We start from the raw sequence: 17,910 nt of genomic DNA, 5'->3' as shown, positions 1-17,910 counted from the left end.
AACACAAATGCCAGCCCAGGCTACCATATCCAACAAAACTCTCAATTAACCACAGAAGGAGAAACCAAGATGTTCCATGACAAAACCAAATTTACACAATATCTTTCCATAAATCCAGTCCTATAAAGGATAATAGATGGGAAATACCAACACAAGGAGGGAAACTACACCCTAGAAAAAGCAAGAAAGTAATCTTTCAACAAACCCAAAAGAAGATAGTCACACAAACATAATTCCACCCCTAACAACAAAAATAACAGGAAGTAACAATCACTTTTCCTTAATATCTCTTAACATTCATGGACTCAATTCACCCACCCACCCCCCCNAAAAAAAGACATAGACTAACAGACTGGATACGTAAACAGGACCCAGCATTTTGCTGCATATAGGAAACGTTCCTTAGTGACAAAGGCAGACGTAAAAGATTAGAAAACAAATTTCTAAGCAAATGGTCCCAAGAAACAAGCTGGAGCCATTCTAATATTGGATAAAATCAACTCTCAACCAAAAGTTATCAAAAAAAAAAAATGAAAAGAAAAAAAAAGATAAGGAAGGAAACTTCATACTGGTCAAAGGAAAAATCTACCAAGATGAACTCCCAATTCTGAAAATCTATGCTCCAAGTGCAAGGGCACCAACATTCATAAAAGAAACTTTACTAAAGCTTAAACCACACATCGCACCCCACACAATAATAGTGGGAGACTTCAACACCCCACTCTCAGCAATGGACAGATGATGGAAACAGAAACTAAACAGAGACACAGTGAAACTAACACAAGTTATGAACCAAATGGATCTAACAGATATCTATAGAACATTTCATCCTAAAGCAAAAGAATATACTCTTCTCAGTACCTCATGGTACCATATAATTGGTCACAAAACGGGCCTCAACAGATACAAAAATANTGAAATTGTCCCATGCATCCTATCAGACCACCATGGTCTAAGGCTGATCTTCAATAACAACATAAATAATATAAAGCCAACATTCACTTGGAAACTGAACAACGCTCTACTCAATGATAACTTGGTCCAGGAAAAAATAAAGTAATAAATTAAAGGCTTTTTAGAATTTAATGAAAATGAAGACACATCATACTAAAGCTTATGGGACACAATGAAAGCAGTAGTAGTAGGAAAACTCATAGCTCTGAGTGCCTCCAAAAAGAAACTGAAGAGAGCATACACTAGCAGCTTAACAGCACACCTGAAAGCTCTAGAACAAAAAGAAGCAAATACACCCAAGAGGAGTAGACTGCAGGAAAGACTCAAACTAAATAGAATAAAAAAGAACTATACAAAAGAATCAACCAAACCAGGAGCTGGCTCTTTGAGAAAAATCAACAGGATAGATAAACCCTTAGCACAGAGACAGTATCCAAATTAATAAAATCAGAAATGAAAAGGGAGATATAACAATGAAATATATCTTAAAATAACAATTTTTTGAATAGTTTGTTGAATATCAACAGTTGAAAATATTAAAAATCATGTTCTATTGTGCTTGAAATTAGCATTTTCTTAATGTTTAACTTCAAAGAATTTTTGCTATTTTGAAAATTTAAAAATATACTTACTGATAAAATAATTTCTCTCCTAGAAACACTGATAATCTCTTTTAAGTAAACTGATTGTTAGACAATGTACACAGATATATAATATGTTTTAAAAACTTTCACTGTGTCAGGTGGTATCATATAGGGCTTTTGAATATATTTCTTAATGATTCACTTTTAATATTTTATGCTCTTTTACTATGCTTAACTCCAAAGGATATTTTGTATGTTTTGAAACAATTTAGTATTCAACATTACATACAGGATTCTCAGGCATAGATAGTACTAAATATTCATTAATGATATTGTTAGGGTATGACAGGATATGCATTTAGAAGTTAAACAATTTTTTATGTATTATTTGATTCTCAAAATACTCAATATTATTAATATGTTTGATATATAAAATGCATTTAAATAATAAAAAATTTTAAGAAAAAAAGAAAACACTGTAACTCAAAAAGCCAGCCATTAACTGTTGACCTAGTTAGTAGTATCAGGGACAAATTATGTCTTATAGATCAAGCCTTAAATCTAATAATAAACTCCTAAACCCACGCCACGACTGTGCTAGTGGGTTTGTACTGCCAGGCTGAGCATTCTTGAAGCTTGCTGTGTTCACAGATGGGTAAGAGAGTTGATTACTTTTTTTCTCCTGGTAGTTTACATAGCATCTTCTAAATAGCACTGTGAAAGCTCTCTAGTAAGGATGAACCTTCCAAATTGTCACCAGCTTGATTTTCACATGTTCCATGACTCAAGTGTGGTGACCTTTCTCAGTTTTGATCATCTACCATTTTCCAGCTTTATATCAGGTAACCAAAAGAATTTGTACACATGGTAGTTGAAAATAATAATGCATCTGAAAGCTTTAGAAATTTTCTTCTTTAAGTAAAAGATTAACCTGAATAAAGCATTAAAATATTACTAATTCTTATGAATAGATATGACAATTTAAGGTTACTCATTTATGATATTAATGATTAAAATGACTACATAAAATTCTGAACACTATAATAACATGTTTCAACTGGCAAAAATATGGAACAATTTATTTCCTTTACTTTCACCTATGTATGTCAAGTTCTGTGTGTAAGGCTCTCTACATTATATAAATATAGTACTAAAGAAGGTATTAATATGCACACTTTAGAAATGTGGATTTAAAGTCAGAGAGATTAAGTAACATACCCAGAGATATACAACTATGAAGCCACGAAAAAATAAGATTTGTATCCAGGTCAAGAATCATCATCTTGGGCTGGTGAGATGGCTCAGTGGGTAAGAGTACCCGACTGCTTTTCTGAAGGTCCAGAGTTCAAATCCCAGCAACCATATGGTGGCTCACAACCATCCATAACAAGATCTGACGCCCTCTTCTGGAGTGTCTGAAGACAGCTACAGTGTACTTACATTTAATAAATAAATAAATCTTTAAAAAAAAAAAAAAAGAATCACCATCTTAACTCTCTGAACACTTTTCCTTCTCAGACTTTTCCTCTTCTTACTCTATAGCAATGCTTAAATCTTTGTCATCGTTGTGGTTTAAATGTAAGATATTTCTTTTTTTTTCAGTTAGTCAAATATTTTAATCAGAACACAAAATGATTTTATATATAGACTTGCATAGTTAAATCAGAATAAGGAGTCAAGACTTTATAGCAATTGTTCAGAAACGTGAGCTGTATTTCTCTCTTGGCTCCCAGTCATTTTTCTTGATGGGGCAGGTCACTTAATGTGAATGTAAGATCTTTCATGTATTTGAACGCTTGGTCCTAAGCTGGTACTGCAGTTTGGGAAGGTTGTCTAACCTTTAGGAAGTGGAGCCTTGCTGTAGTAAGCAGGCTACTGAGGGACAGGCCTTGAGGTTTTATAACCTGGCTCCACTTCCTGCTGATTCCACTTCCTGAGTGCAGCTACCATGTAGCCAGCAGACTTACCGTTCTTGCCCTCAAGCCTTATCAGCCTGCATCCCTAATGGGACAGACTGTCCCTCTGGAACTGTAAGCCAAGACACACCTGTCCCCCTGAGTTGCTTTTGTCGGTATTCTTTGTCACAGGAATGAGAAAGTAACTACAGCATCTATAATAGCTTTGGTGAGATGGCTCAGCTGCTGTTCTTACAGAGGACCTGGTTTGACTTCCCTGTTGCTTTCAGCTCTGTGTAACTCCAGTTCTAGCAGATCTGATTCCCACTTCTTACCTCCAAGGCACCAGGAACTGGTACATACATGGTATACATACAATGCAGGCCTGCATGTGTGCACCCCTAAAACAACAATAAACAAACCAAAACCAAAACTGACCCCCTCAAACCCCCTAAAAATAAAAGACCCCACCTTTATTGTGGTTTTCCCAGAAAATTTCACAGAAAGAATAGAAAGTGGTCTCCTTTCTCTACTTCCTTATTTTATTCCATAATCCATGAGCAATTTGTATGCTACCAAAAAAACTGGAAACCAGCCTTGGCCTGGCCACAACGGCCTCCAATTACCCAAGCTTGGAGAAGACTCATTCTTGTCTTATTATATCTCTGTCGATTGTTTCAGTCTTAGTGTTCTGTCTCTTTTTGAGATAGCTTCTCACTCTATGGCCTGAGTTGGTCTTGAACTTAGAGTGAACCTCCTGCTTCAACTTCTGAGAGTGCTGGATTACACGCCTACACCCCCAAGGGCATCTTTAGTCTTCTATGCCCCCCCCCCCCGGCTCATCTACGTTTCCCTGGGATTTTGCTCCATCTTTTTCATTTTGTTAACTGTCCCACTTCCCTAGCATCCAATCCTTAGTGGACTGGTCAGAGTGCCTCTGTGGGAGTGTAACACTTCTACTTATGGAGTGCCGTCCTGCCGGTGTCAGCCTTGTCTGTCAGCCAGCCCGCAGATGTGACATACCTGTCAGACAGGGCTTCTACCCTGTCCTCACCGTGGAAGCCCGGGTCTGTGGTCGCTTTTTCTACCCTGTCCTCACCATGGAAGCCCGGGTCTGTGGTCGCTGTCCTTCCTAGTCTGATCACCAGCATGGTTTCTTTATTTTGTCTCTTAAATATTTCCTGATCACATTTCTTCTCTTCCGTTCTTATTACTGCTTGGGTTCTTATCCTTCCTCACTTCCTGGCATGAGCTCCTAGATCACCTCTACCACTGAGACTGTTTCCCTAAGATCCTTCCTTTTATACACTCAAATAAAAACAACAACAACAACAACAACAACAACAACAAAACAATCTGGCCACCTTCCTGCTCTGGACACTTCAAATAAAGAGACAATATGCTGGCTCCTGCTCAGACTTCTGGTTCTATCTCTTGGAGTATTCTATCTGATGTTTCCCCAAATTCAATACTGATCTTATCTAAGTACTGTCCTACCTCACCCCATTTTGGTACTGTGTAAGGTTTTGGTTTTGGTGTCATCTCTAGGAACCATTTGTTCTTTTTTGAGTTAAGATCTCTCTACCTAGCTCTGGCTGTCCTGGAACTCACCATTCAGACCAGCCTGACCTTCAACTCACAGAGATCCCCCTGTCTCTGCCTCCTGAGTGCTGGGACTAAAGGTGCATGCTAGGATGCCCAGCTCTAGAACCATCTTTGCTGAGGTCACTGTCCCTTCTCTGTGTGTCCCATATACATACACATATATGGCTTTCCTTGTTATTCTCACAGTCTAATTGTGTGTTTTGGTATCTGTCTCGAAGGACAATAACACCACATGTGGCACATTTTTTTTCTAAATTAGGAACAGATAAAATTGGATATAAATGAGTAAATAAATAAGAGACTTGGTTCAACATCATTTACCAGTTATGTAACTTTCAACTAATTAGTCAAGATGCTTGGGTCTAAGTGTCCTCCTCTGCAAATGGGTTCAGTACTTATGGATTATTTTGTGATTAGGAGAATAACAAAAAGAAAACAATGGTGGTATAAAATGCAAAACACTGCTCCAGTGTACAGGAGGCCAGCCGGTGTAGCTGGACAGCAGCATAGTAAATAAGGCTGCATCTTGTTACTTCTGCTTTGGGTTTTCTCCTTTTGCTGCAATCTGTATGCTAAACTGTGATTTCTTATGATTAAGAACACTGCTTAACATAGTCCCACATCAGCTCACCACAGACAGTAGACTGGCACTAAAGGAATGATTTTAAAATTGTGTTGTGCATCACATTTCAGAAACAGTCTAACTGAAAATTTGGTGCAGGGGAGAGATCCAGTTCGTCTCAAAGGAGTGTTGTAAGTATCACTTGTGTGTTACCAAATACATCTTGCAACTAACCCAAGTACCTAGTGTGCTTCTGTGGCAGGAGCATTTGGAGTCTTTTACAGCAAAAGCAGGGCACCACTGAGGACTCAATACTGACTCACTATAAACGTGTGACTTCAGTATTTCACACTATCCCTTTCTGTTTCCGCCTGTCCTACACCTAACCTTTTCAGGGGAAGTACCACTTCAGTGCAGAGGGCCCTAGAACTTTTAGGATCTACTACCAACCACTTAAATGAAGCTGGTATTCTTTTTTTTTTTTTTTTTTTTAAGATTTTATTCATTTATTATATGGAAGTACACTGTAGCTGTCTTCAGATCTCATTATGGGTGGTTGTGAGCCACCATGTGGTTGCTGGGATTTGAACTCAGGACCTCTGGAAGAGCAGTCAGTGCTCTTAACTGCTGAGCCATCTCACCAGCCCATGAAGCTGGTATTCTTAAGAGGATGGTGAGTGGGGCTGGTAAGTGGGAGAGTACTCATGAACTTGTGACACTCTTGTGTTCTCCGCCCTTCCCCCCATTGCATAAAATAAAATAAATAAAAAATACAATAAAGTATCAAAACAAGACCAGCAAAGACTAAGCCTATGCCTTAAGGTGTGTGCAAGGATTGTCTTACAAGTGAACAAAGATTAATGTGTAATTCTTTTTCGGAAAAAATGTTTAGTTGTGTGTGTTTACGTGCACAGTTCACCAGCAGCACCATGGTGCACACTTAGAGATCAGAGTATAACTTGCAGGAGCCTGTTTTCTTCTTCCACTATGTGGGTCCAGGGTTTCCAGTTCCAGTCATCAGGCTCAGTAGCAAGGACTATCTTGCCAGCCCTACTATATATATAATACTTGGTTGTTTGAAAATGGGGAACTAAACAGCTATGCCAATGACATGGTTTAAAATCACCCTCCGTGTACACATGCAGAACTACATTTGTTTCTCTACCTTAACATGAAATAATAATTCCTGAACTACATCATCATAAAATGCTTTATAATATTATTACTTTCATATCAGTATATTTTATTCATCAAATAACAATCCAGAAAGACGTGAATAATAATGGTTCAAAGCTCAACTTCATGTTAGAGTTTTAAGAGCACTTATACTGCAGTCCACAGCTGTGGTGAAAGAGCAGCCACTGGCACGAGCCTCACCCTGCTTGCTAATAATCTGCTAATATTCTTACATGTGTGTAACTGCGTGCTCCACCCAGCCCACGCCTCCCAGTATCCTACAAAGAGGGGAAGGTGGAGACAGGAAAGAATGGAAGAAGAGACAAATCCCACATGCCATACAGACAAATTACACGGAAAACGTCTTTCTGTAACAGCATTGTTTGTTATGGTCTTCTGATGATAAATATATAAAAAAAATATTTACTGCACAAAACAAATCGTTGAGACTTCATCGTCTCCGATGGAAAGAGAGAATGGAAAACCAAAAAAGCGCTTACTTTCTGCTCCTTTTCCGGATTCGGCTGTAGGCTTCTAAACCTTCCGTGAGAGTCTTCAACTTCTCGGGCTCCACCTGAGTGAAGGTACGAAGACCAAACCACATTACCCAGACCTATAATTGTTGAACATGCTTTTTATTCTACTTTCTTGCTGGATGGCAAGTGTGGCACTGGGGAAAGGGGCCCCTTCCTCGACCCCCAACAAATAAACCGTCCTTGCTCAATTACAAGCCGATTCCAGGAATTTATTTTGAAGCATCAGTGGAAATGAAAGATTGGCTTTGACACTGTCAGTGTTTTGGAAATAATGTTTTGGGAACAAAGCCTGGACTTTAAATAGCTTTCATTATACATTAGTGTTTAGCCCACAAACCTGGGCTCTCTCTCTCCACGCTTTATGCTCCCAGAAGCTGCATCTTCACCACTCACAGGGAAAAGGTAAGAGCGGTGCTCAGGAAAGGGGGTGGGCTTTGGAGGCAATAGGTTGGAACTGGGATCTTAACTCATTTCTTAATATGAACAAAGCATTTAAATATTTAAATAGTTAAGTTTTAGGTTTATTTTATTTTAGTGAGTATACTTGGGGCCTGTGGATATCGGAAATGGGCATCAGAGTTCCTTGAACTGAAGTTACAGATGGTTGTGAGCCACCATGTGGGTACTGGGAACTGAACTTGAGTCCTCAAGTATAAGTGCTCTTAACGAATGAGCTGACTCTCCACCCCCAGACATTTATATTTTCTACCTCATTTTCTCTGAGTAAAAGGCCAGTAATACCTATCTCACAGCTATGCTTTATGATTGTTAGAATGAAAGGCCACATTGTATATAGCCTAGTTAAAGATAACTATCATGTAGCATGCATGCATTAGGTTCCCCAGAGGCCAAAAATCAAACCAAACCAAACCAAACCAAAACCCCAAGAAGGGTCCCTGCTGTTGTAAGGAGGGGCTAATATTTTGTGGGCTTGTCTCCTCTTTTGTTCTGCCCTCACTGTAAACCTGTGAAGCTGGCTTCCTCTATAGAGCTTGGCTACCCAGTGGGGTTGGGTACTCACATGCATGGGGGATATACAGAGCTTTCGCCACTCCCTCCCCCACTAAAAACAAAAAGCGAAGAAAAGGTACATGCATCAAAATTCTTTGGAAAATATTGTGCTGTTGCTGTTGCTGCTGTTGTTGTTTTAATCAAGTTATCCCTTGTTTGCATGCTCTTCACTACCAAGCCACTTTTATTTAAAAATTCAGAGTTTGGGAAAAGCTTCATGGATAAGAAAATAAATACTTATAAGTAAAGAAATTAGCTTTTGTGTTTAAATTTTAATGACACTCATGAATGTCATTTATAAATAATTTCTCTGTGGCCTCCTCCTCAAACTAGTGTGCACAGTAAGAATATCAAAGCGTTTTATTTTCATGTCTGCGTGCCGACACTTTTGTCTGTTCAGTCAGGCAGCACAAAGGTATTCGTTTGTGTAGCTCCGTATATTGTCTCAAAGAAACCAAGTTTGTTAGGGATATCTGAACCAATGTGCACCAGAACAAAAGACATCTTTGTTCCTGCTACATGTCATAAAGAGATGTGTCTTACTGACCAGAAAAGCACACGTGAGCTGAATATATCCACATCTCTAAAACACAGAAGGCTTCTAGTACAGTTTCACATTTCATGGTAAAGTTCTATTTTATGTTCACATTCATGAAAGGAACATACAAAATACTCTATTATTACATTTATGAAACTATAATACAGTTACACCTTTCTCATTTTTGAGCCCAGGACTCATTATAGAGTTGTTTCCCAGTATAGCTCATGCCTAACTCTGCATTTTTAAATAAACTTCCTGCCACTAGGAGGGAAACCTTACTGCACAGAAAGATCTATCCAACCTCACAGTGGACAGAGACCTCAAAAGTGTGATAAGGCACAGAATTCAGGTTCATATTGAAACAAAAGATGCAAAGATTTGTCTGTTGGCCTTAATTTTAAAAACTAGTTAGGCCAAAATAATTTTTAAGTTCTCAACTTATAATTTTTTAAAAGATTTATTTACTATTATATATAAGTACACTGTAGCTATCTTCTGACACACCAGAAGATGATGTCAGATCTCATTATGGATGGTTGTCAGCCACCATGTGGTTGCTGGGATTTGAACTCAGGATCTTCAGAAGAGCAGTCAGTGCTCCTAACCACTGAACCATCTCTCCAGCCCCTCAATTTATAATTTTAATTGAGTAAGAAATAAGGGACAGTGCCAGGCGTGGTGGCGCATGGCTTTAATCCCAGCACTTGGGAGGCAGAGGCAGGCAAATTTCTGAGTTCGAGGCCAGCCAGGGCTATACAGAGAAACCTTGTCTCAAAAAAACCAAAACCAAAACCAAAACAAAACAAAAAATAAAAAAGAAATAAAAAAAAGAAATAAGGGACAGTAAAAACTTCTAGTGTATTTAATGTAGAAGGAACTACTTTATCATTTAGTATTATAATCTTACAAATTAATTTTATTTTGCATATGAGAGTAGTGAGTTTAAACAATATGGCCAGAATTGAATAGTTCTGATTCCAGAATACTCAACCTCCTTCTAATATGTTAAGTTTAGGACTAATTAAAATTAATTTTATAGCTAAGAAAGCTACATTAAAAAGTACATATATACATAAATATACATGGATATATATGTATATATACACATATATATCACAGAAAGCTAGGCTAAATTATCCAAAATAAAAAATTATTTACTGATATTTATTAACATGTGCAAGTTTATTTTCAGTTAAGTTTTTGTTTATGTTTATCTGTCTGCATGCATTTGCAGTTTTATTTATGCTTATGTGTATGCATGCATGTGCTAATGATCAGCCACAGAGGTCAGAGGACACCTTGCAGCAGTTAGTTCTCTTCACCATGTGGGTCCCAGGGATTGAATTCATGTTTTGGGCTTGAGAGCGTGCACCTTTATCCACTGAGCTTTACTCAATTTTTTAAATGCCTAGATGAGTTTCCAATGGTCTTTAATTTTTTCGAATTCATTTACCTACCATAGTTTCCTGATTTAAATCTGCTTCTGAAGCTCTAAGATACAGTCACACTGAGCTACATTATTCATAGATGGTTCAGTGGCCTTGAGAGAGGAGTAATGGTAGTGGCTTCTGAAACTAAACAAAAGGAAGGTACACACCACTGTGCATTTCTGTGTTAAAACCATATATATCCCCAGGAAAAAATGTTTATTTCCTGTGTGTACACACACACACACACACACACACACACACACACACACACACTGTATATTGTTTCTGGGAAAATAGTGGAATATTTGAAAAAATTTAAGAAACTCTTTAAAAGTACTCCTAAAAATGATATCAGAGAGAAACAAAATATATTCAAAATCTAATCAAATGGAAATCATACTTAATGATTTAATAAGATTCCTTTATAAATTAGTTATCATGTCAATAAAAACAGGAAATCAAGCATATAAATATAACATTAAAATATTAAACAAACAAATATCTTTTATAAAACCTATACTGAAGGAATAAGTTATTTGAAGATACTTAATGATTTATGTATAATTATAATTTTAGATTTTTGTATACTTATAAGTCAGGTCTTCCATAAATTATTTATTTTCTAGATTAGTGAAAAACTGATAGATGACTTTATCATTTTATCTTTGGTCATAATCTCAAAGTCTCACTCTAATAAATGTGGCCATTATCAATGGCCATCATTACTCTTCATCCACATTTAACAAGAAGCAATTCCCATCAAATATCCAATGAAAATTTTTACAGAAATTGAAAAATAATCTACAAGTCTGCATGGAAGAAAAAAGAATCCTAGATAGCCAAAACACTCTTAAACAAAACAAAACAAAACAAAACAAAACAAAACAAAACAAAATGCCCCAAAATTCAGCTGGAGATATTCTCATTCCTGAGAAGCACAGTAACAAACACAGCATGACACTGGTGTAAAACCAGACACACTAATACATGCACTCATTTAGGGGACCCTAAATCAATTCCAAGCTGACATTTGACAAAGATGACAAAAAAAAAAAAAAAAAAAAAAAAAAAAAAAAAAAGAAAGAAAGAAAGAAAGAAAGAAAGAAGGAAAGAAAGAAAGAAAGAAAATACTGGAGGAAAGACAGCATCTTTAATGAATGGCTTTGGGAAAACTGGATACCTATGTGCAAAAGAATGAAACTTTATACTTCTCTCACCCTCCACACAAATCAACTTCAATGCATCAACAAGTTCAGTGTTGAAACTAAAACTCTAAAGCTTCGACAAGCGAGAGTAGGGAGTACATTTCAGGATATAGGCTTAGGTAAGGACACTCTGAATAGGACTTTGGTCACCAAGTAATAGGACTGTGGTGGTTTGAATGAGTTTAGCTCTTTTATCTGAATGCTTGATCCCTGGTGGGTCAAAATGGTTGGGAAGGATTAGGAGGTGTGGCCTTGTTGGAGTTGTGTCATTGTAGGTTGGATTTGAGGTTTCAAAAGATTCCTTCAACTCCAAGTGCTCTCTCTGTCTTGTGGATGTGGATCAAAATGTGAGCTGTAAGCTGCTCCATTGTCATAGAACCTAGTCCCATGAAACTGTAAGCCAAATTAAATGCTTGCTTTTATAAGTTACCCTTATCATGGTATTTTTTTTCTCATGTAAATGGTATTGGTAATGGTAATGGTAACGGTAACAGTAACAGTAGCTAAGATAAGGACAAACAACAAATAATACTTCATGAAATACAAAGGAAACTGATAATAAACAGAAGAGGCTTCCTATAAAATGGGAAAAAATTATTTACCAGCTACATATCTGACAGAAGATTAGTGTCTAGAATAAGCAAAGAACTAAAAAACTAAATACCAGGAAAACAACTATCTCAATTATTATGGGCTATGGAACTGAACGGAGGATTAGAATGGAGTATTTCTTAGAAGATGGAAGATGAAATACAAATGATTAGAGAAAAATCTGTAATTGTTTATGATCCTTAACTATCATGGAAATGCAAATTAAAACTATTTTTTAGATTTCATCTTATCCTAGTCAGAATGGATAATATTAAGAAAATAAAAGACAACACATATACGTAAGGATTTGGGGAATGAGAAACTTTCATCTATTTTTGTTGGGAGTACAAGCTGGTATAGCCACTATTGGAATAGTGTGGCAGTTCTTCAGAAAACTAGAAACAGGTTTGCTATATGTCTCAGCTATATCATTGTTGAAGCATGGTCCAAGAATGGAGTTGTGTAAGGAGAATTCTGAGTAAGGAGAATTCTGTGACAACTGCAACTTCAACTGTTGTTATTCATGTCCCTCTATGGAAAAACACAATTTTGTCCCATGTGGCATGTGGCTTACCCATCCCATGTGACTTGCCCACTATGTGTGACCTGCCTTCGTGATTGTACAATTTACTCATGTGACTCCTCTTAATCCTTGGAGTATAAATTGTCTGATGCTCTGAATAAAACTGGGTATTGCATGAGACTTTAGTCTGCCCCATTTATCAGCTCCTTCTTCCTGGGACCCACCATGTCTAGAGATAAACATACCATAACTGGGTATACGCTCAAAGAAATGTACAACTACAAAGACTCATGTTCTGCCATGTTCATAGCTGCTCTATTCACAATAGTTAGGACATGGAAGCAGTATAGATAACTACCACTTGATGCACAGATAACAAAAATGTGGTATCTGCACACAATGAAATTCTATTCAGTTGTAAGAAAAAAGAAATTATGAGATTTTCAGGTAAATGGAAGGAACTAGAAAACATTATACTGAGATAGCCTAGACCAAGGAAGACGAATATTGCATATTTTCATTCATATATGGACCTCAGTCTTGAATCTTTTGATTTGTGTTTAAGTTGGAGCAGAATCTAGAATACTAGAAAGAGACAAGTAACGGGAAGGCGAAAGAAAGTCTTTATGGATAAGGATTAGTGGAACACAGGTCACATGAAGAATTAAAGGGGGAGATTGGAAAGGAAGTTTAAATAGAGAGAGGTACGGGAGTATAAAAAAAAGTAGGGGATGGGAGATAGAGAAACAATACTAAGGTTTAGGGGAATTTCCCCTAGTTATTTGACTGGCTGATAAAGACGACAGGAATCACTGGGTGAAGATATGGAGACGGGATCTTCCAGGCAGAACAGGAAGAGAAGGGTCAGATGAAATGGAGGATGGCAGGAGAAGGAGATGAAGATGGAGCTGACCCACGTGGCCTGGAAGAGCTGCAAGTAGCTAGGGATTTCATATCTGGGCAATAGAGCAGTGTAGTGTACATTTGCCCAATCTAGGTATGCGGGTTGTATTTATATCACTTGAGTTTTGTGTTCTTTGGGCAGGCATTTTGGGGTTGGAGATTTACTGTTATAAATAATGGCTTGTATATCATAAGTCTCTAGTGTTTTCATTTCGTGGAGCTAAGGGGAGCTGAATGACAGCTCCAGGCATTTCAAGAAAGACTGGTTTGGTCAGCTTCGTAAGCAGAGACTGAAAGCTAGCTTGGGAGTGGGTTTTTGACTAGAACAGCTTGGCAGCAGGCTGGCCACAGGAACCAGGGCAAGATAGTCGGTTGCTTGGGGCTGGCCATGGAGGTGGGAGGGACTGCCTATGCTGGTACATAGCTGGGATTAGCATGGATAGTTTTTTAAAAACTACATGCTACAAGAAGTTTGTTTAAAAAAAAAACATGAATGCCTACTATTTTATAAACTTCATATATAAGTTCATAGAAACACATCTAATTGTGATTACTCACTAATTGGAAAATGCTCCTCCCAGAAGCCATAGATTGCCTAACAAAAAGCCTTTGCTAAGTATTGGATACTTCTTTTCCAATTGTTGGTCAGGGGTGCCCTGGAGACAGTATAGGCTATTGTATGGTTCTTTGTTGCCCACCAATAACTCAATGGTTGTTGAAGATAATACACATTTTGGTTACAGGACATGGAGAAATCAAGATGGTACTAAACAGGAAGCTTTTTTCCTTGACTAATTTTTGTAGTAGCAGAAGGTACTGTATAGACTTCTGGGTGAGAAAGTCATCAACAATCTTACCTAGCTGTGAATCCTGTGAGATGTGATGAGTGAGTTGAGAATATCCATGGCAACAGGGGCATGAATGCTATGGGGTAACCAAATACTTTCTAATAGGATTTAAGAACTGTTCCAAAGAAGGGAACACATGCCTTGTTCTGTACATCTGGTCAAGAATCCAGGACTCAGGGTGAATTTACTGCTGTTATTTTGCTAAACTGACATGATTATCAAACTCTCCTCTAAATTTGTAATGTCTTTCTCCGTTAGTCCATGGACAAATGAAGGAGTATCATCCATATCACAGATTTCATAACTGAGATGAGACATCTGTCTTCAAGTATCCCATCTCATTTCTAGCATGTCTTGGGATTCTGGGCTAATGAGGAATTCTATGTGTAGAGTTAGAAGGCCAAGGTTTGAATTTGACTGAATAGCCTGTGACTCGCATCTTTAGCAATGCCTCTTCTCTGAGTTTCAGTTCATTCCTCTGTAAAGTGGGGGTAAGGATGTACATCATGATCAGTTACTGAGATCTAGAAAGAACATTAATATAAAGTTACTTTACAAACACCAAAGTATTCTTTCCCAAAATGCTATTGTATGTAATGTTATTTTTAATCAAACATTATAAAAACCTTTCAACAGTTTAATCATTATATATTTACATCAATTTATATTTTAAAATACTCACATAGTGTATCTGAAGAATAATGAAGTTATTTAAATTTTCAAGGTGGCCTAAAGTTTAGTATATGAATACACAACTAGCATTTGTTGACAGAATAAATTAATACATGAAAAAGAAAAATAATAAATAAGTAACAGTACAGGCAATATGCAGAGCTAGTTAAAATCTGGGAAACACAGATCTGAAGTGATATACAAATGTAAAGTGTTTATTAGCTACTATAAAATTATTAAATAGAAACACTGAAGATACCAGTAAATACTTAATAATAATAACACCTTTTAACTGAAAAATACCACTATTTCAGTACTTTGAAGATAACTGAAATATGTGGTAAATAATAACTGTTTAGTATTAAAAGCTGGTTTATTTATGATTAGAAGGATAAAAATAATTCCCCAGCACAGAGCAGATGAAAAACTTCTTCATAAATCCTGGCATTTTCAGTGTACCAGCCAGCCCATTCCCACCGTCCTATCCAGGGACAGCACTTTGGCAGCTGCCTCCATTCTACTGTGACTTAAGTATTTTTACAGAATTACTAAGTGTAAAGAATTATTAAGAAAAAGTAAATCCTCCAATGTGATATCAAGCACCTTATTATGCCACAATATATGAGCAGAACAAATGTTTGGGGCAAATCTGAATGTGTGGAAAAATGTGTCACAGAAGCATGGGTTAGAGTCGCATGAGAATTGAGATTTCATTTGCTGCTGTCTAGACAGAAGTTGCTCTAAAACGTGGGGACTGCCATCTACATTAATCTCAGTTATCAGTTTGCGGAGGAACAAACCTCTGATTCTAGTTTAATCTTGCTTAAGGGAACAAAAGGTCACCATAGTTAAAGTTTATAGCCTTACCTAGCTTTTTGGTCAGTTTAATATTTTTCTTGATATTCACATCCTTGGACTGATCTAGTTCTTCATTCTTATTATCTTTTTTTGGTCTGGATTTTATCTTTCTTATTACTTCCAATATGATTCTGCTTCATTTCTAAGAAGATTATGGTACCAGCAGAACATTGGTTATCTGTGCCATAACACTAGCCAAAATGTAGCCCAAAGAATGTGACCATGAAGAAAAATATTCATTTCCAAAAGTGGTTAGAAAGAAAGAGGAAGAAAAGTGAATGCACGAGGAACATGTTGGACACAGGATCATAGTACTACAGACTACAGATTAGCTACCATGTGTAATCAAGTACACAAAGAACACTCTTTACATAAAATGCTAAAACACTGCAGGAGGGCATACCATCCAGACTGGGTTCCCTGGTGCAACTTAAGTTTATATCCCTGGAACATAGACACAGCCATTTTTGGTTATGTACCACACTCTCAAAAAATCTGTGTATATGATGATGCTGAACTGAAAAACAGAAACCATGGTGTCTCTAAATGAGTCAGTTTTAATAAGGATGGGGTTGGTCTCTTTAATCAACCAACCAGAGAGCTATCTTTATCGCTATCACTGCAAAAACATGTAGAAAGAGTCAAAAGTGTGAATCTAAGAAGGGAACTTCCACACACTGATGCGTTCTGTAGAAGTTTTTCTGGTAATTAACAAGTGTCTCCCTATCTATCATACAATCATACAATAAATGTTTCATGGAAAAGAAAGATTCTTTTTGTGAGCTCTTCTGTTAAAAAGTCTTAAGTTTTAGAATATACACAAAAGCTCCAATGAAATATGAAGAACAAAGGGATAACACTGAAAACAGTGAAAAGATTTACTCATGAAAAATAAGAATTTTATGCTTTGATTATTAGTGAGTAGCAATCTTTTAAGAGTAGTTTGCATGATCAAAAGTGGCAGATGACATCTATCTATCCAAAATAGTACTAACATATAGACCTTTAAAGCACAAAATCAAAAATATATAGAAAATAAGTGACCCAATTAAAAATGGACTAATATATAGGAATAGAGACTTTTTTCTTTTTTTTTTTTTTTAATCTCTCTTTTTTTTTTTGGAATAGAGACTTTTTAAAACAAATATGGATAGTTAATAAATATGTTAACAATTGTTCAACATTAGAAAAAGGAAATGCAAATTCAATCAATTTTAAGTCTCTACTCACAAATCACTAGGAAATCAGATCAGCATATATGTCCATCAACCAACGAATGGATATTGAAAATGAGGTACATATGCACAATGGAATTCTTACTTAGTCACAAATAAAAATAAACTTAAGAAAGCTGAAATTAAATAGAGCTTGAAAAAATTATGACGAATGAGCCTAGGAAAACAAATGTCATGTGTTCTTCACTTGTGGATCTTAGTTTTCCAATCTCTAAATTTGCATGTTTAACTTGGAGTGACTGCAGAAGCCAGGAAGCTAGAAAGAAGCTATGGGGAGAGGTGGGGGTGGTGTGAAGGTAAAGCTAAGAATATGGAAACAGAAGAAAGAATACTAAGGATAGAAAAGTTAGCAGGAAGGTAATGGGGGTGTAATAGAGGAAATGATGGGGCAGAGGTAAAGTCAACCAAAATGGAAGACGTTTGAAAAAGTCATATTCAGACCAACTGGTTACCCAAACTAAAGAAAATCTACTTTATACAGCAAAAGTTGGGGCTGGAGAGATGGTTGAGTGGTTAAGGGCATTTGCTGCACTTGCAGAAGGCCCAGGTTGAATTTGCAACACCCATGTGGTTGCTTAAAACCATTTATAACTACAGTTCCAGGGAATACAATGCCTTGTTTAGACCTCCATAGGCATCAGATGATACTCATGTGGTACAGATACACACAGGTAGGCAAAACCACTGATTAAACATAAAATAAGATCTTAATATCATAAAATACAAAGAGAGAGAGAGAGAGAGAGAGAGAGAGAGAGAGAGAGAGAGAGAGAGAGAGAGA

At 36.9% G+C, this 17,910-nt stretch overlaps 1 protein-coding gene across 5 annotated transcripts in view; it reads right to left on the bottom strand.

Moving 5' to 3' along the window:
* The window catches only part of Mbd5 (methyl-CpG binding domain protein 5), a 334,829-nt gene that overhangs the window by 9,936 nt on the left and 306,983 nt on the right, over nucleotides 1-17,910 (bottom strand). For all 5 annotated transcript variants that reach the window (XM_029536364.1, XM_021192375.2, XM_029536363.1 and 2 more), the window contains one exon: nucleotides 7,277-7,350. In XM_029536364.1, the coding sequence (XP_029392224.1) occupies nucleotides 7,277-7,350 (74 nt within the window). The remainder of the gene's footprint in view (nucleotides 1-7,276; nucleotides 7,351-17,910) is intronic.

This window comes from Mus pahari, chromosome 3 (assembly GCF_900095145.1).
Source record: "Mus pahari chromosome 3, PAHARI_EIJ_v1.1, whole genome shotgun sequence".
NCBI classification, from domain to species: domain Eukaryota; kingdom Metazoa; phylum Chordata; class Mammalia; order Rodentia; family Muridae; genus Mus; species Mus pahari.
The sequence above is the reverse complement of the archived record's forward strand: the minus strand, read 5'-3'. Positions and strand labels throughout refer to the sequence as shown.